General features: G+C 30.8%; 1 protein-coding gene across 1 annotated transcript; it reads left to right on the top strand.

Annotated features, from left to right (window-relative positions):
• Positions 1-19,020, top strand: LOC111625727 (DNA-directed RNA polymerases I, II, and III subunit RPABC2-like). Its single transcript, XM_023368945.1, has 5 exons — positions 1-143; positions 222-288; positions 9,542-9,666; positions 11,501-11,572; positions 18,901-19,020. The coding sequence occupies exons 1-5, from the start codon at positions 115-117 to the stop codon at positions 18,989-18,991; spliced, it is 384 nt and encodes a 127-aa protein (XP_023224713.1). The 5' UTR covers positions 1-114; the 3' UTR covers positions 18,992-19,020.
• The last annotated feature ends 2,009 nt before the right edge of the window (positions 19,021-21,029 follow it).

Genomic DNA, 21,029 nt, shown 5'->3' with positions numbered 1-21,029 from the left:
TTCCACCGGATCTAGGGGGCGTAAGCATCTGGGACTTGGCAACAGTGATCTGAATGTTTAGTTGCACGTTTTGTCTTACGACTTTAGCAGTTGGGTAACAAGATCGTAGTAGGTATGGCTGACGAAGATTTCGAGCCTGACGAGTAAGTAAATCTAATGTGAATTTGAATGCATTTTTTCTTAATTCGTCTATAAAATGTCAACTAAACCGTTTTCTTTAGTGTTGGAGACGATGATTTTAATGAAGTTGAGGACGATGAAAATCTCGATGAAATCGATCAGAACGAGGTAATGTTTTCTTTGTGTGCACGGTGACAACACAATGTCTATACGTACGTTTCTATATTCAACGACTTGAAAGACCGTTGAGTATTCAACAAACTAACATGACATTCATGAAACAAGTAAATTTCGCTTATAGAAACTATAGATTAGCTCTTGATGTGGATGCTGTAATAGCGGACAGATTAATGAACGATCTATATATGATAAAACATGCGATTGCACTATTATGTTGGATAATTTGGTCAATATTGAAATATTAAGCTTTTTTTCAGAAACAAACTATCTACATGATCGATATTTGACCCTCTTTAAGTCTTCCTAATGATATAAATATTCAAGAAATTCAAATTATTAAAGAAGGACCCAGTATAGAAGAAAATGAGGCATTTGTGCAGTTTAGGAGATATGGCTGTTTGAAAGGTTTTCTTTCATAACATTAATCAATTCTAGACTAACTGCCTCATTTCCATTTCCAAAACATATAATTTTTTGGGAATAATTCATATAAAATATGCTATAAACAAAAAATTGTAGGAATACTTACCGAGTGTGTGCCATTGCTTAAGCTTATTTTCGTCATGGAGCGGCACATCGGACGGCAGATGTGTATGAAGCGTGTCATGTGACATTTGTCGCTGCTATTCAGTCATGTGACTACTCATCTGATGTGTTTCCTGCTAACTTACTGTTTTTTGCGAAGAACTCGCTGAACTTTGGAGACATCACATGATAGATCATAATGTACTATAGTATTTTTATTGTAATTAGAAATGACTTATTATTGACTATATGAAACAACAAAGATAAAACCAGTCTCTAACAACAATAATTCTATCATGATATATATTATGATGATAAATATTAATAAGATGCAACATAAGATATTTAATGTCTTGATGTAAATAAATATTATACAATCATCCATGTACACACTCATTGAACCTTTATCCCTGGTAATGATTATACACTGCTGGCCATTAAAATTGCAACACCAGGAAGGAATGATCATGCGAACATCAAAATCATATGAATGGAAGAGGTTGAGATATGCAAATGATTAGTATTTCAGTGCATTTAGATGATGCAGGAGGGACAAACGACCTCTGAAGCACTGCATAAAAGTTGTGCAGTGGATTTCTCATTCAGAAATTGCTTTGTAAGGTCGGGATTTCATTAGAATATTGTGTGTATGCCTCAAATAACAAGAAGAAATGCTTACCAGCAAGTGTTGGAATTTGATAGAGGCAGGATCATTGCCTATTGAGAGAGTGGATTATCGTTCCGTAATATTGTCACCCGCACTGGTCGAAATCCAACTACTGTCATGTGAATATGGAATTGATGGGTTGCTGAGGGTCTTACTGAACAGCATGCAGGATCTCAATGCCCTCTCATGAATAACACCTGAGAGGACAGACATATTGTGAGGTCGGCTGTGCAAAACCATACAACCATATCATGGACCATTAGTCAGGAAATGAGCTTGTTCACAGTACATCCAGTATCTGCTTGTATGGTGCAACGATGTTTGCAGCAGTGTGGACTGTCAGCACGGCGACCATTACTTCGGCTTCCCTTGACAATGTAGCATAGAGAGAGACAGCAACTCTGGTGCACCCAATGACAAAGCTGAATACAGGAGTGGCAGAATGTCGTCTTTTCAGACGAGTCCCAGTTCTGTGTGCAGCATTCTGATGACCGTATACGTGTCTGGAGGCTCCGAGGAGATCGCTCGTCGCCTGCTTGCATTCGATATCGGCATAGGGGCCCTGCACCTGGTGTAATGATATGGGCAGCCATTGGGTACACGACACAGACATCTCTAGTTTGGATCGATGGTAATTTGAACACAGATCGGTACATTTCTGACATCTTACGTCCAGTGGTTGTGCCCTATCTTCGAGGCCTGCAAAATTTCATCTTCCAACAAGATAATGCAAGACCTCATGTTGCACGTCATGTTCTGACCTTCCTCAATACAGAGGGTATTTGATTGTTGCCCTGGCCTGCATGGTCTCCAGATCTCTCACCAATTGAAAACATCTGGTCATGGGTTGCTGAGAGACTGGCCTGCCACCCCTTTCCATCTAATACGGTTGATAAAGCGTGGCATAGACTTGAAGCAGCATGGAATGAGTTGCCCATTTCTGTCATCCAAGCCAAGTTTGACTCTATGCATAACCGGATAAGGGCCGTTTTAGCTGCCAGGGGTGGCAAATGTGTGTACTAATTTCGCACCCCTGTAAACCCCAAACTGCTTGCAAATTTAATCATTTTGTCTTCATGCCATACTATTTACATACAATAAATATTTTTTTTTTTTATTTGCTTTCCTTCTTGGTGTTGCAATTTTAATGGCCAGCAGTGTATTTCGGAACAAGCGTTTTCGGCCTCACCACAATTTTGTTTAGGACATGAAAGAGATTAGGAAATTTAAAAGCAGAGCAGAATTATTAGTTATTTATTGCATTATCATATGTTGTTATATGTTGATTTTAATCCATATTTAGAATGGAATGATGTTTTAATATTTCTATTAATGATGTCTCCAAAGTTTGGCAAATTCTTTGTAAAAAGAATAAGTTATTAGGAAACATGTCAGATGAGTAGTCATGTGACACTCTTCGTACACGTCTGCTGTCTGATGTGCCAATCTGTGACGAAAACAAGCTTAAGCAATGGCGTCTTCGAACGGTGCATACTCGGTAAGTATTCCTACAATTTTTTGTTTATAGCATATTTTATATTAATTATTCCCAAAAAATTATATGTGTTTTGGAAATATTTGAGTCAAATTAGTCTAGAATCTATCAATGTTATGGGAGAAAACCTTTCAAATAGCTGTATCCCCTAAACTGCACAAGTGCCAAAAATGATATAGAGAAGGGCTCATTTGAATAAAAGGATTTATTCAAATAATGGTTAAGTGAGTCACTTTAATTATTTAGCAAAACAGTCATAACTGTTGTCTTCTTAATTAAGTCGGCCATCATAAAAAGTGCCCTTTCACCAGAAATGTTTCTTTATTCTACAAAACATGATGTCAGATCGTTCAACAGAGAACTCACTGGTAATATAAGTATTGAATTTAGAAATATACAGTATGAGACTATACTATAATAACTCTTCTTGTCTAGCTTGAAATATACTTGAGACCACTGGCAGTAACAATGAGTTACTGCCAGTGGTTACACTCGGCCACTGAGAGTAACAATGGCTTCTTTGTTACCCCGTCTTTAGACATGTGACTAGCTTTAGCATATCAAGACTATTTTTGAAAATAAGTTCATATTCTAATGCTAGACTTGTGTCTAAAGACTGAGTAATAAGTATAGTAATAAAGAGGCTGTTGTAGTGCTCTCAAGTATATCTGCAGTATGTATGAGATTCATTATGTTTGGCATAACTGAACAGTTCCGTGGTATTTGAATATTTTTCTGTTTTAAGTTGTCAACAACAGAGCTACATATGAATGTTAAATGTTTTGATGTCATATTTAGCACTAGAATTCATTTACTTGGTTTCTTTTTAGATATAACTGTACAAATATATTTCTGCTCACATAATGGAGTAATTATCTCCATATGTAAAGATGTGTATTGCAGTATTAATGCACTGCATTAATTAGTAATTTCTGTCATGTTTTTGAATAAAATTAATATAATTTAAGAATTTAATTAAGCAAAAACGTATTGGCTATTATTATCTATGACCTACCTCCACTTTATAGGCATTGTGCCAATTCTGGTTGCAAAACAATATTTGTTTTTGATGGATGATTTCTGATAGTGCATTTGTTATTTAGGTGGACATTTTTAAAGTATTTTTTATTCAAAATATATTTTTTGATGGTATATTGTGGTATAATTGATGGTATATGGTATAATTTTTGATGGTATGGATATATTGATGGTGTGACATCAATAGAGTAAGTTGAGGGAAGACTTTTTGTAATATGGCTCATCCAGTTTCTGTCTAGTCTTGGAAAGGAAGTTTTTTGGGTGTGGGCTCGTCTGATGACTTCCACATGGAAGTTTGATGTTTCATCACCCATGACAATAGTTTTGAGAAAATTTGGATTGCTGTGAGCCATTTTGATGATGTTCTGTGCATCATGAATGCATGTCTGTTGATCTTCAGTGAGAGAGTGTGCAACAAAGCAGGACCAGACTCTATGTTTGTTAAAATAATTGTGTAAAATTATGTGGACAGAGTCCTTTGACACTCCCAACTCCTCTGACAACATTTTACAGGCGACATTTGGACTCTTTCCTAATATTTGTTGTACTTTTCATAGTCGACTTCTTTGAAGGATCACTTTTCTGATTGTTTTTGATTGACTCCTGGCCATCTTTGAATTGACTAAACCAGTCATAAACTTGTGTTTCACTTAGGCAATCATCCCCATTACTTGTTTTGGTTACTTACATATTTTTGTAAAAGTTTACATTTCATGCCACACAGAGGATTGTTATAAACCAATTCAGATTTGGCCATTAATGCTAATTTTGCTACCTAGTTATATTTCTAGAGCAAAAGTTCAGTTTCATTTTAGACAACCTGTGTATTACATTACATTTAGAGGGAAAAAACACTAAGTTTCTAGGATCTAAAAATTTTAAATTTGAGATGAATTACTTGTATCCAAAAACATTAGTCAAATTAAAACTTTCTGGCCCTTCGGAAATAATAATTTTGTTTTTGAATATTTGGAAATATTAAATTCTTAATTTATATATTTGGACCATAGAATACTATTATCAATAAAATCAATTACAAAATTGTTTCTTCTTTTAAATAAATTCTAGATAAATTTTGTTTATCACCAGACATCTCTAAGAATGTTTAAATAAAAAATAAGGAAAGAGCTTGAAAACTAACAAGTTGCATGTGTACGGTACTAATCTCAAAAACAGCTACAAGTTGTCACAGACACTTGTGAGGATGGCTGCTTATGCTTCTTTCAATTTTGTCACTTACCTTATCAATAACTGTATTTTTCACTTAAAACACGATGGTAAGATTATATCTAAAAGGAACATTGGTGCACTTCTGGTCAGTTCTCTGGTAAAGGAAACTGAAATGTAGGAAGAATGATTTGAAAGAAGTAATTAAATTCACAAATTCAAAACTAAATTATTTACATGAAATAAGTAAATATAGTAGAGCATTGATTATTCAAATATCAACCGAAACATCAGTTAACCGAAAGTTTTCCTTCAAATTCAAATTTCTGCTGGCACTGTGAACATTGCGGTGCTCTCCCTCTCCCTGCCAACCTAAACTATAGGCCTACTTTAATGTACTACTATATGTAAGGTAATATAAGGTAGGTATTTGTAAGTGTGTTATACAAAATATATACAGTACAGTTTTGTGTTTAATATATTTTTTTGTAACTGATCAGTTATCTGAACAACCCCAGTCCCGAATTGTTTTGGATAATTGATGCTCTACTGTAATAATAATAAAACAATATAAATAACATGTATAACATTTTTGTTTCATATGTAGACTTCATATTTAGTTATTTAATTTGCTTGATAATAATTTATATACATTTTATTTAGGATCAATGTGGGTAAATATGAGGCAGTCTGAAAAATGGAAAAAATGAGTGTTATGAATGTGACTTAATCTATGTCTGTCCTTTACTGATACAAAATAAAGTTTATTTAGTGCTTTTTAACATATAACTTTTCTGAATGAAAAATGACTATGATTTCATTGAGTCGCTTTAATTTTTAAGAAACGCTACAAAAATGGGTACAAAAACTTTTCTGTGAGTTAACTAATTTTAGCTCTGTATATATTTGCAAAAGATATGGATATTTAATTAGAAATTTGTATGTAGTATATAAACACTGTTAGTTGTTTTTATTGCATATATCATCTTTTGTCTGAGTTTTGTGAATTTCAAAATGAGATAAAAAATGACATACACTAGATTTTATTCACCAGTCATTAATTTCCATGAAACTTTTTTTACTTTAGTGGCGCTGTATCATAGTAAAAATATTTCTTTGTTCTTATGGGTGTGAGTTTTGAATGAAATAATGAAGATGCCAAATAATTATCAGAGAAAAATTAAAAATAGGGTCAATGTGGGTAAATATGAGACTTTCCAAAATTGATGACTATTTAATCTTAGCTACTTACTTCTAAATATTATGGAGCAATGTTTTATACAAAAATGGCTAGCATTTAACCTGCAGTACAACATTATTAACTTCCCTGTTGGCATAGGCATCCTTATGGTAATATAATGGTTATGTCATTTTTCACCTCCCAGTGTCTCATATTTTATATTTTTGAAGGTAAAATTTTGAGAAAGGTGAAAAAATCTTTTGCTAAACATTTCTCATACATAAAGAAAAAATTAATACTTCATTAGTTTTAACACCATCTGTAAACCTTGTCATGTATTTCTCTTTGTAAAATACTGATCTCAACAAATGCTGTTACAAAAGTTTTGAAGAGTGTCTCATATTTACCCACATTGACACTATAACAAAATTTCAGTTTAATAAATACTGTGTGGAATCCTCAAATTCGTTATAGTGAGATTTCACAGTATATTAAATTATATCAAATTAATTTCTAAAACTATGTAAATTACAAATTTATATGTTTGATACATTAATTACTGCAAAGACAACTGGATGTATTATAATTAATTCAAAATATACCTTAATCCAGTAATAAAAAACAAATTTAATGATTCAAGTATGTCTTGTCTCTTTAATCCGACATTAAGTTCGGTAGGCTATCATTACAGCTTTCAGGTTAGACACTTCTTTTATTGTTTCCACATATACATTTTGGACTTATATAAATGTTAAGTCCCTCTTCAGTGCAGGGACTTAACATTTATATAAGTCCGAAATGCATATGTTGAAACAATAAAAGAAGTGTCTAACCTGGAAGCTGTAATGATAGCCTACCGAACTTAATGTCGGATTAAAGAGACAAGACATAGTTGAACATAAAAACAGCTATCCAAAAGTGATATTTAGATAAATTTAATGATATTTAAATAAGATCAATAACATTAGTTCATCAGGTTCTAATGTTGTGACAGAAAACAACTTTAAAAATACGAATGATATAGAACGATTTGAATCATATTAAAAAATTCAACTTGGCATTGGTATGGAATAACAAGTTTTCTGTACCATAGCTATGCCAGCCAAACTCTACTGAAAACTTTTTATTCCTTTATACCATACCAATGATAAGTTGGACTTTTTAATATTCAAATCATTCAATCATTTGTATATTTAAANGCAGCCACCACAAGACTTGAGAGCTCTATTTTGAAAATTTGAATTTAATTTATTTGTTAATGAATATACTATTAATAAATTAAGATTATACTAGTACATTAAAATATGCTTTTAATGTACTAGTATATTTACATAAGATATTACATAATTTGTTTTAGTTTTCAAAAGTGTAATCTTAGGATTGATTTAGTTATTCGTAACTCCTACAGTTATTAAAAAAATCTTTATCCCTCTTTCTTTTTTCAAAATATTTTTTTTTGTTAGTTGTTTTCATTAGATAAGTTCAAAAATAAATTTAATGTAATGTGGAATTTCAAATTAAACAGCACTTATTTTATTTTAGTAATAGTAGTCAAATGCTTTCTTGTAAATTAAAGAATGTGCATAAACATTTACATAGTTACGGCTTTACAAATTTTCAGATAATAAAATATTTTGTAATATCACACTTGACATTGATATTTCAAAATATTTCTTTTTAAGTTTTTCTTTAAACATCATTAAAATATTCAAAATTTTTTCTGTATTGCAATTTCACAACCAAGTACGTAAATTAATAGTGAATTTAGTTATATCTGTTTTTTCATTTCAAGTGATAATAACAAATTTATTTTTTTATCACATTACGAACTTAATGCTTTTCAGTTAGCTTATTTTGAAAATTAGAAACTACATGATTGTCATCTGTTGGTCACTTTCTTTGATTATTTGTAGATAATAGATTTCATGCCTAAGGAAAGTATTCACATTAAAATGAAAATGATTGTATATTAAAGTTTAAATTTTTTTTGCTATTTTTATCCATTGGGCACAAAGAGAACCCTCCTTTTTTTTATGTCAATTGTGAATTATGCTAGATGGTAAAGGACAAAGCTTGCATGAATTTCATCTCAGGTTTCCCAAAGTAGTGTGCTGGCACCTCAGGTTTCCCAAAGTAGTGTGCTGGATTCTGCTGTGGATTTTGGTCTTCGCCAGACCAAAATCCACAGCAAACAGTGACTTTTTCTAGATGCATTTGCAACTGATGGGTCTCATATGGATTGTTATCTTTCCAAATGCAACAATTTTGCTTGTTGACGTAGCCATTCATCCAAAAATAGGCTTCATCGCTGAAGATGATTTTCTGTCCGAAATTGGGGTCCACTTCCAACTGCTCCAGAGCTCAGTCAGCGAATGCTCAGCACTGCCTATGGTCGTCTACCTTCAGTTCCTGGGTCAGTTGAATTTTGTATGGGTGCAGGCCCAAGTCCTGATGCAAAATTCGCCAAGTAGAGGTCTGCGAAAGGACAAGTTCTTGGGCACGACGAGGAATTGACTGCTGAGATTATCCTGCCCACTCTTGTTCACTGCAGCAGTGTTTTCTGAAGATCTCATGTTTTGTTGATGTACACCCCAATCTTCATATTGTTGTTTGATTGTTTACTAAACCAGTTGTTTCGAATTTGTCCACCAAACAACGAATAGTCAACTCAAGAGGATGATTGTTTGCACTGTAAAAATCATATAGCATACGGAATGTAGCTCAAACTGAGCACTCATTTTGATAGTAAAGTTTAATGATTTGTACACGTTGCTCAACATTAGCTTTCCATGATGATTTGCCCAACATTAATTACTATAACCTCCAAATTTGACAGCTGTAGCTTCACTATCTAGTCTGCTGTACACTGTTCAAGTGCCCCTAGTGGAAAACCCTTTTAATTTATTCAAGTTTTCTTATATTGACCATTATTTTGGAGCTTTCTAAATGATTGTTCATTAAATAATTGTGTGTTTACACTAAATTATATATATATATATATATATATATCATTTGTATTTAGCTAAAACTTAACATTAATTAAATAAAGGCCAACCAATTAAACTAGCAAAAATAGTATTTAATCTAATACTGATTGTGTTTGGGTGTACGTAATGAAATTGAGCATCAATTCAGATCATTTAATAAAAGATAACTTTTTCATTTTTAGGAAAATGTGGATATTATGTCAGCCAGTGAGCAGCAACCTCAACAAAATCAAAAGCGTATCACTACACCATATATGACAAAATATGAAAGGGCGAGGGTGTTAGGAACGAGAGCATTACAGATAGCGTAAGTTATGGCATTTACTATTTAATTTTTTCTTTTTGAATTTGTTGTTTAATTTAAAATTGTTATCAGAACACAAATAATGTAAAATGTTTTCTAAATATAATATATTTATTTGGTAAAAGAGATGCATTTTAAAATAGTATTTATTTTTATTTATCTATATTGCACGACGAAGCACTTATCAATAGTCAACTAGGCTTTTAGTTTACATCCATTTTCAGTTAGGTGCTGACATACGTTTCAGGCTCTTGCCCTGTTCTGTAGCTGTCAGAAGAGAGAATTCTTTTTAAAAGCAAATTTTATTGAAGTTTTTATAATATTGTAAAACTAATTCTGTAGCCAATAGAAGAGGGACAAGATCCTGAAACGCATATCGACACCTAAATAAAGATCAATATAAAGTCTAAGATGTATTCAAAATCTGTGTGCTGCCAGCACCTCTGTTCGAAATCTCTGGCTTCTGGTTGCTGTCAGCGTGCTGCAAGCAAACTGCAAGCTTTTTTTTTTTTGCTCCATAAGCCAATAAACAAGATGGCAGCCACCACAAGACTTGAGAGCTCTATTTTGAAAATTTGAATTTAATTTATTTGTTAATGAATATACTATTAATAAATTAAGATTATACTAGTACATTAAAATATGCTTTTAATGTACTAGTATATTTACATAAGATATTATATAATTTGTTTTAGTTTTCAAAAGTGTAATCTTAGGATTGATTTAGTTATTCGTAACTCCTACAGTTATTAAAAAAATCTTTATCCCTCTTTCTTTTTTCAAAATATTTTTTTTTGTTAGTTGTTTTCATTAGATAAGTTCAAAAATAAATTTAATGTAATGTGGAATTTCAAATTAAACAGCACTTATTTTATTTTAGTAATAGTAGTCAAATGCTTTCTTGTAAATTAAAGAATGTGCATAAACATTTACATAGTTACGGCTTTACAAATTTTCAGATAATAAAATATTTTGTAATATCACACTTGACATTGATATTTCAAAATATTTCTTTTTAAGTTTTTCTGTAAACATCATTAAAATATTCAAAATTTTTTCTGTATTGCAATTTCACAACCAAGTACGTAAATTAATAGTGAATTTAGTTATATCTGTTTTTTCATTTCAAGTGATAATAACAAATTTATTTTTTTATCACATTACGAACTTAATGCTTTTCAGTTAGCTTATTTTGAAAATTAGAAACTACATGATTGTCATCTGTTGGTCACTTTCTTTGATTATTTGTNCCAACTTGTGTCACGACAGGATTGGTCGAATCTAGACCAATAGCAGATATTGTACAAACCGTTGAGTTTAAACGAGCAGCGGACCTACTAAAAACTATTTATTATTTAATGTCCATAAAAATTATATTTATATTAATGATGTCTCCAAAGTTCAGCGAATTTTTCGCAAAAAAAATAATTTATCAGGAAGCACACGAGCACCATTCGATGACAAGCTCCATGACGAAAACAAGCTTAAGCAATGGCATTGTCGAACGGTGCACGCTCAGTAAGTAGTCCTACAATTTTTTGTTTATAGCATAGTTTATATGGATTATTCCCAAAACATTATACGTATTTTGGAAACGTTGAGTCGAATTAGTCTAGAATCGATTAATTTTATGGAAGAAAACCTTTCAAACAGCCATAGTCCGTAAATTGCATACGTGCCAGGCTGTGATTGGCTCATGTATTCAAGGATTTTTAGAACATGAATTTCATAAAGAACGGAACATATCTACCGTGTTATAGGGGGGATGCTATGAAAAGAGATCAGAAAGTTTACTTAATTTCTAAAATAATGATTAATGTATTATTTATTCTTTCAGGATGTGTGCTCCAGTAATGGTAGAGCTGGAAGGTGAAACAGATCCATTGCAGATTGCTATGAAGGAATTAAAGTATGCTTTTGTTTTTTAGTTTAATATTATAAGATATAGAAAGTTTGCATAATGAAATTTACATTATTTCTCATAATTATATATTTATATTGTGGATAGAACAAATAATGATTCTGTTAAAACATTGGCTAATTTGAAAAGAAATGAAGAAAACTAATTACCCTTGCTAACTATCGATGATATTTTCTTAGTTACAAGCTTTGTTAGTCAATAACTTTGCTTAAACATTTAAGTTTTAAGGAGCTTGGAGATTTGTTTGATTAAATATTTTTTAAGATATTAATGATCTGATCTGATGATGAGATAAATGATTTTAAAAAAGTGTTCTTTATTCAAATTACATTTAGGGAATTGATTTAAAAATTGTTCAGATTTTATTAATAATTATGACATTTATTTAGACACAACAGCAGCATTAATCAGTGCAGTGAGGATCAACAAAGCAATTGCGTTCATTATGGCTATTCTGGGAGTTTTTAAGTGAAACTATGTGTATTTAAATTATGTATATATATTTTACAATTTTTGGTTTATCAGCAATCATTTTTAAAACTGTTTTACATAATATTGCAAAGGCATAGCCTCTAATGAAAGGTCATCTCTGCAAAGGAAAACTTTTAATTCCTGGTGATTGGACAGGATGGAAACAAAGACATTTTAGTTGCTTCTGTATTATATATTTTGTAAAACTACTGTATGTTTGCTGTATGCTTTGATGTTTCACAACATTTAATTTGCTGTTGATATAGGGGATCTTTTAAAACCTGAAATGTTTTAATTTTGAGATTATATGTGACATATACTGCCCTTATTCTCCTCCTCCTCCTCCTAAAAATGTCTAAATTAAATTTTGATGAATAATAATTTTTTTTTTCTGATATAGTCAGTAAATATATTCTAATAATAATAATAATGTATTGAAGTTCTTTTTACTTCACTAGACTACATATTATATTATTTTAGTCACTTGAATTTTTCAGGACTTGTGAACTGTGAAACAATGAATGTTGTGTAATGTGAAACATCAAAGTATTTTTGAAAATACTTTGTTTTTCAATTTAGCACTTGCATACAAAAATGGATTTATTGTAGTATATTTCTACCTATTTGCATAGGTGGAATGTTTCATGTATATTGTAATAGTTATTAGCATAATATTAGTCTCATGAAATTTTCAGATTTGTATAAAGTTAGTTGAAGGAACAAACACCTTGCAAAGGCAGTCACAAAAGCTAAAAAAGAGAATCACATACATTCAGGATGTTGTAGCATAGCAACTTCCTTAAATGTTTATGGGTATAAATTTTGTGGCAACTGCCCATATAAAAATGACTACAAGTATAATGGAATAGTAAAAAATGTCAAAAGTTTCTTTGTTAGGGTCTTATGATAGTTATATCAAGTCTTGCTATGATAAGCAATTGGTAATAATGGGACTAAAATGTGTAAGAGATGACATTAAGAACTTTTATGCTTATGCATTTTTCTTATTAAAATAAACATGATGTAGATATTATAACCTAATTTCCCAACTCATTGGAATAGTTAGACCCCATTGTACCAAATATAACAATTCCAGAATAAAAACTGATCTGTATAAATTTTTATTTGAGCATTGCTTTTACAGTAGGTTGATGCTTGGTAAGCAACAACACTCTACTTTAAATTCTTAATTCAATTAAAATAAAGTGATTGATGTGCCATTTTACTATAATATTAAGCATTTCATTATAACTATCAATATTATAAATAATTGATTTGCACAAATTTAAATCTAAAATTGCCAAAGAAAGTTATATTTGTTCGTAATACACTGACTTCATTGATTCTTCGAAATAATAATAATGTTATTATAACTACAGTAGAGCGTCGATTATCCGAATGCCAATTATCCGAAAAGAATGCCAGTCGGCAAATTTAAATTTTCTCCAGTGCTGTGGCACTTCAATCTTTGGCTATGTCTTGGGCTACTCAAATATTTTATGTTTTTGATACTAAATTAACTTCTGAAGTATAATTTTTTGTTTTTACATTTTTCAATAAATTTATTTTGTTAGTACAAAATAAAGAAATAATTTTTAACAATACAATAGTCACGATTATTATTTTAAAAAGTTTACATTAGGCTTAACATCGACGAAAATTCAACGCGAAGCAACACGCAACGGAGAAAAATTTCAGGATGGGATAGGTTAATATATTTTTTCGTACCTAATCGGTTATCCGAAATATCGGTTTTCCGAACAACCCCAGTCCCCAATTGATTTGTATAATTGACACTCAACTGTATTATGTTTTATAAAAGATAATTTCCTATGTGAATTGATGGATACTGTAGGTTTATTGGATATTTAAATTCTATTAATGTAGAAAATCATTTTAATATGTTTTTCTAAGGTGTAAGAAAACCACAGTGACAGATTTAGATATTTTGATATTTGAAATTGAAAGTTTATTGTTAAATTAGGTAGTACAAAATTCTCAGCAATGACTGGAATAAATTCCGTAATTACCAAGTTTTTATCATAGGAGATTCTCTTGTCCTTCTATAATGTTTAAAGAAGCTTCATTAGAAATCTGAATATTGTCTACAATATCTTTTCTTGAGCATTTGATATTACAATAATAACATTTCAAAAAATTTGTATTATCTTAATAAATTCTTCAACTTTCCATTGCTTTGTGTTATGTAATCAATACCCAGTTTTGTCTCCATATGGTTATTCTTGCACTTTGAATATAGTTTATTCTACTTGTGAATATAGACACAGGGCCGTATTTGAGGCGATTGGAAGGATATGCACCAGTTGGGCCCCGTGCTTGAAGGGGCTGCTTTTAAAATTTATATATTTAAAAATAGTACGTTACAAAAATAAATATCTAGGTATATTATTATTAAAAATATAACAAATTTTTTTCTTAAAAAGTTTGTGTCGATCATGTCGATTGAGAGTCAAGAAGCAAGCCAGTTGGCTTTTGATGCTATTTTAGAAGATTTTACAGAACAAAAACTTTGGAACATATAAAACATCTCTTTATNAGCATAGGCGTTGGCCTTTAGGAGCAATATGAATGGAGTCCTGACTCTTCTATGTCTGTCGATGAACTCCCCGAATTCTGATAAATTTCCGCTATATCTGCTGATTTTCGACCAATCATCAGACAGAGACTCTTTCATGTGAACGGATGAAAGGGGAATAAATGAGGGGTGAACATTTCCCATCAAAGCTATATTTTTCGCAGATAAGGGAAAAACAGAGGATGTTCTAACTTCCCTAGAAGGAAGTAGCATCTGTTATCTATCTTTCCCACGTTGGAAAATCGTTAATTTCTCACCAAAACGAAATAATATTTTATGATAATATTTAACATCATAAAATAATTATTAATTGTAGACTCAGGACTATTCAGATCTCACAGAAGTACATTTCAAAAAAGTTTCATAAGGAAAGAATTTATTATATATATTTTTTTCTTTAACTAAAATCTAAAATCTTCAGAATATCTTAATCATGTACTAAGACAATAACATAAATAAAATATTACCTTTATGCTTACAGGAGTCATAAAAAGACCTTCCTTATTATAAAGGACTAAGTGCATTTAGAATTTGTCCATCTTCAAAATCCAAAAAGCAATTAACATCCAATTAGAATGTTCTATCATGTTTGAAATACCTCTGACTTTCAAACCTAATCCTTTGTAAACTTATTCTGTAAGAGCTTATCAACTCAGAAAGAAGTTGGAAATGAAATTTGAATTAGAATATCCTATATTTAAAACATCAATTTGATGGACAACACAACTGAAATATGGTATCAATCAGAATAGCATCAATAAGATTATTCCACAAAGAATTACACTCATACTTTCTTCAAGCAATTGGAAATAGTCATAAACTCATAACAAAATAAATGCCTTTAAAGCTATTCAAGAATCACGTACTCTAGCTAGTCTATCAATTAATAATAGTAATATTAATTGTTATATTAGATGAATAAGAATGTCGATCAGAGTCAGATTTGAGGCAATTGGAGCGACATGCGCCAATTGGGCCTTGCAGCACATCAAAATTTATATATTTAAAAATAGTACATGTTACAAAAATAAATATCTAGGCATATTATTATTAAAAATATAACAACAAATTTTTTTCTTAAAAAGTTCATGTCAATCATGTCGACTGAGAGTCAAGAAGCAAACCAGTTGGATTTTGATACTATTTTAGAAGATTTTACAGAACAAAAACTTTGGAACATATAAAACATCTCTTTATAGGTTTATATTCAATAAAATTCAGTTATATTCATTCATCAACATATTAGAAGATTTTTCATGGCAAAAATTTATGTAGTTATATTCATTTAAAAATATAGAAATACTAAAACATATCTATGTATTAAATTAATTAAAATATCTTTAACTGTGAGACAGATAATAGCAAAAGTTTATCACATCAATGATAATGGGCACAAGTGCTCAAGAATCAAAGTAAAAACATTTAATAAAACAAAAAGGGGTGAACAATAAGATGATTACATAAGTATAAAAACCGTAAAAATCCAAAATGCATTTTGGACTATTTTCCAATAGAAAAATAGTCCCTCATCAGTTGGTATTATCATTGGTGTGATAAGCTCTTACTATTATCTGCCTCACAGTTATAGATATTTTAATTAATTTAATTATACTTAGAGCTAAAAGCAATTTCTGTAGAAATAATATCTATGTATGTTTATATTCAATGAAATGTAGTTGTTTTTATCTTTGGTACAGGTTTTTTAATGTAGAAATTTGTCTACCTTATGGTTCATGACTTTTGATTTTTATAATTGGATTTTGTTTTAAATAGATATTTAAAATCTATGTTTCAATATGTAAATTAACTGTTAATTAATTTTTTTATTTAAAGTTTGAGGGGCCCGCATAAAAAATTCAATCGGGCCTTGCACCTATTGCATCCAGCCATGTATGGACATACCCAATATTTTTCATTACAGTAAAAAAATACTTAAATCTTATCTAATTTCATTATCTCATCTTCAGTATCATTATCAAATTTTAATATCTGACACATCCAGAAATTAAGTTTCAATTGAGCAGAAATGAATATAAATGTAAGTTTAAATAAGCAAATTTATTTCATAGGGAACATATGTACAGTACATAGAGCTATTTTTGAGCATATTCACCTTTAAGATTCAGATGTTTGTCATATAGTGTATCCCAAAAATAAGGATAATCTGTATGTTTTTATTTTTTTACATATTAAATATTTGTTAACAATGCAAGAGATTATTATTATTTATTTATAGCATAATACAGTGTTATATAATTGTTTTTATAATATTTGACAGTTATGTAAAGTGTTAAACACAAAATACTTGTTTGTGATATTCCAAAAATATAGATAAATTTAACTTTGAGCAATAGTTTATAACATAAATTCATGAAAATTATTTTAATATGAAATAGAACTGCCATTATGTTTAATGACTTCAAAAATGAGGTTAGGCATTGATTTAATTAAATTGTAAGATTTCTGGATCCATTTGAAACTATCACTCAGTGATTTCTTGTTTAAGCTCTGAAACTGTTGTAAAATGCCTGTTATTAGCATAAATTTTTCAAGCAAGAATGCACCCACAAGTTTTCGATCAGATTTATGTCCGGCTTCTTGCTGTCCACTTAGTTGTTGAGGGTGAACAATGAATACTGGCATTGTCCTATTGTTAAATCCAATCAGGTTTTCTAATTTTTTTTCCAATAAGTATTAAATTATTTTTTGGATTTCTTGATAGATGTCTGTCTACCAGTTAAAATCATTAAATTTGATAAACTATTAAATTCAAAGCAGCCACACACCATAATAGAACTGCCACCCTTTTGCCTGCTTAAAAACTGCACTCTTTTTTCCTGATTTAATGCCAGTACTTAGGCCATCCAAATTAAACTTTTTTCATCACTGAAAAGAACTGAGAGACATTGATCATTCAACAGAACTGTGATCTTCAGTTCACTGCATTCTTGCCAGTTTGTGTTTTGTTAGTGGTGGTGTTTTTCATCATGGCAGAAAATTTTGTATGTGGAACTGTTAAACTTCTTCGATGAACAGTGCTTTTTGATATTTTTAATTCATTTTGAAACAAAATTTGACAACTGATTTATCCTGTTGTGATGCAAGGCGTACAATTTGATTACCATCCTTTTGAGATGTGATTTTGAGTCTTCCTGATCGATGTTCAGAAAGTATTGGTAATGATTTTTCCAAAATTTTATAAATTCCAGGAGTAGATCTATTCATTAAAACAGCAATTTCCTTGACACGACAGTTTTCTGCTTTTAATTTCCATATTCTTGCAATTTCTTTCTCTTCCAAGTGGCATTTTGAAAAGTTTTGATTCAATATTCAAATTATTACTTGACAACAAAGTTAGTGTTACTTGACATTATTTATTATTATTTTTGTAATTGTAAGTTTCTTATGTTTGAAATTTTACAATTCCGTTCTATTATGTAAACTTTTAGGACAGCAAAAAATATAATTTTGTTGTTAAATTATTAATATAATAATCTTTTTGATAACTTTAAAATTAAAGTTATCAAAAATCAGTGTAAAGTAATTCAAATATACAAATGAAATCATTCTTATTTTTCTTAAATTGTTAACAATTTTGAAAGTAGTAAAATGTTGATTTATATATACTTTTGGGATGCACTATAGCTATGGATAATTTGGCAAACCCTTGTCAAAGTTGAGCCTGGCAAACTTACAGACTCACCTTTGCATGAGTGTCTGCAGCTCTTCATTGCTGTTAAATTGTCTAAGTGCAAAAACAGGTGGAAGGGAAAGATGTTATATTGATATTATACAGCAGATGCTCACTTAAATTTTTTAGCAATCACTGTGGGCAGAATATGGAATGCATTATTGTGAAGTAAAATCACTCTGGTGTCTAGTTAGCATCTTTGTTCGAACAGCCCACTACAATTTAGTTTAGGTCTCTCGATAATTTTTGGTAATTAATTTTTGAACATGCCTCGTGTATCTAAATTTGTCAGTTATGCCACCTGGACGTCAGGGTGGCATAACTGGCAAGCGCATTGTATGGTAAGCGGATGTTGCAGATTGAAGTCTTTCCCAGATGATTCTAAATTTTTTAATAAATTATTAAAAATTATAATTATTAATTTAGATAAGAGATAAGAGCATCTAACCAAATTACAGTATATCTAAATTTATTGAAGTATTGAAGATTTTTCTGTATATCAGTATATCAGAGAGAATATAAATTATTGTATTAATTAATGATTCTTTATTTTCTTAGGGCTAGAAAAATCCCTATCATCATAAGAAGGTATCTACCAGACGGCAGTTATGAAGATTGGGGTGTAGATGAACTGATTATAACAGAATAAAAATCCATTAGACTTTTAAAAATGTCAAATCTGTCATCCTCATTTTATTTAGCACTATGTAACCATAGCCTAAGACCAACAGACTGTTACCATGACAGTTTAATATTTATTAAAATGAATATATATACTTTTATATTGCCAATCAAGCACTCCAAATTAATATTTTCTGGTGTAGTAAATGTTTAAATGTGAAATTTTTAAAGACATTTTTATAATTCATTATTAATTCATTTTTATAATTCATTAAATTTTTTCTTGTTAAATAAAATTATTTAATTATCTAAAAAATGTTTTACAGTAGTTACACAAACATAGTTTTATAGTATAAAGGTGTTTTGAGTTTGCATTTACTAGAAGCCAATATTTCAACCAAATTATCTGGCCCGTATACCATGTAATGACAATTCAGCATTTGATTGATTGAGTGAGTGAATTATGGTTAGGCAGTAGGTACACAACTATGTCACCCAAACATTCTAGCACACGGGTTCCCAACCTATTGGTCACAACGGGCTTTCTGTGGGGTCGCCAACTTATACAGTTAACTAAAAAAAAATGTTCACTATAATGCAATTTTTATTTTTAATGGTGTCTTGAAGTTTGAATAATTTAATATACAGTCGACCCCCGTATAACACGGATTCCTATATGACAGCGAAAAAATTGCGACGGTATCCATACAAACATGGTAAAAAAACTCCTATAATTCTGTAAAACGTCATCGGGCAGCCAAACTACTTTCTGCCGTCCAGTGCCAAGCTACGGAGAGTTTAGGCGAGTAAGTTCAGTTTACTAGCGTCTGTACAGTATGTAAATTAGGTACCGAAGTCTAATATAGCACTAATTTTATACATTTCTTGTGAAAGAAACATTTCTTATTCAACGGCCATAAAAATTATTTATATTAATGATGTCTCCAAAGTTCAACGAAGTTTTCGCAGAAAAATAACTTATCAGAAATCGCAGCCGCCATTTGGTGCGGCTGCTCGGCAACGAAAACAAGCTTAAGCAATGGCGACATCGAATGGTGCACACTCGGTAAGTAATCCTACAATTTTTTGTTTATAGCATAGTTTATACGGATTATTCCCAAAAAATTATACGTGTTTTGGAAATGTTGAGTCGAATTAGTCTAGAATCGATTAATTTTATGGAAGAAAACCTTTCAAACAGTCGTAGTCCGTAAACTTCACACGTGTCGGGCTGTGATTGGCAAGGTCTCCTAAAACATCAATTTCATAAAAAACGGAACGTATCTACCGTGTTATAGGTGGGTCAACTGTATTTTTTAAAAATTAAAATAAGTGTAATCTAGGTACGCTATTCCGTCACAGTTGGTTGAATCATGTGTTGACAGTTTGAGAGGAATAAATTAAATGTTGAAAATGACATGAGGTTGGCGTTAACAAAAACTCACCCGCGAATTTTAAGGCTGGTTAATAACATACAATTTCAACAGTCGCATTAAATTATTAGACATAATTTAAAATAAAATTATACTAAAAAACTAATTTCGTTGTTTTTTTTAATTACCTTATTAAAAATGTCTTTTTCAATAGTATCGGGGTCGCGGGTCACTTGGCTTTTATAAAAAGGGGTCGTCACCCGAAAAAGGTTGGGAACCGTTGTTCTAGCAGATGGAACAGTGGCACTCCCTAGTATCAATAGTATTTTGAATATTTGTTGAAAAAGACTTAATGTACATAAACTTTTCTTTTTTTCTTTTGAATATGCACAAGGCAGTCACTAATTTTGTTGATGCCATTGCCTTTGATGTCTGAATTTGTCAAAAGGAGATTCCTGGTCTTTTGGAAGATGATGCATTCATCCAATATATGGAGGGAGTTATCAGTTTTGGAAGGATGGTAGTGACATTGGTCTTGTATGGCTAGGTTCCATTTATGCAGAAAGTGATTGGTAAGGAGAGAATTGGTACAAGCTCTGTTGATAAAAACGGCAGTGTGTCTGTCTAGATCTTTATAAATAGGATTGAAAGTTTTTTCCAGCTATGGATAGGCTTCCCTTTCATGATAGGAGA

This window comes from Centruroides sculpturatus, unplaced genomic scaffold, assembly GCF_000671375.1.
Source record: "Centruroides sculpturatus isolate CEXI.00-Female unplaced genomic scaffold, Cexi_2.0 scaffold502, whole genome shotgun sequence".
Taxonomy (NCBI): domain Eukaryota; kingdom Metazoa; phylum Arthropoda; class Arachnida; order Scorpiones; family Buthidae; genus Centruroides; species Centruroides sculpturatus.
Note: the sequence above shows the minus strand (reverse complement) of the source record. Positions and strands in the feature narration are given on the sequence as shown.

Coding starts and splice junctions, on each gene's coding strand:
- LOC111625727 (XM_023368945.1), top strand. CDS start 115: ATGGCTGACGAAGATTTCGAGCCTGACGA. Junction 144..221: donor GAAGATTTCGAGCCTGACGA/GTAAGTAAATCT, acceptor CGTTTTCTTTAG/TGTTGGAGACGATGATTTTA. Junction 11,573..18,900: donor ATTGCTATGAAGGAATTAAA/GTATGCTTTTGT, acceptor TTATTTTCTTAG/GGCTAGAAAAATCCCTATCA.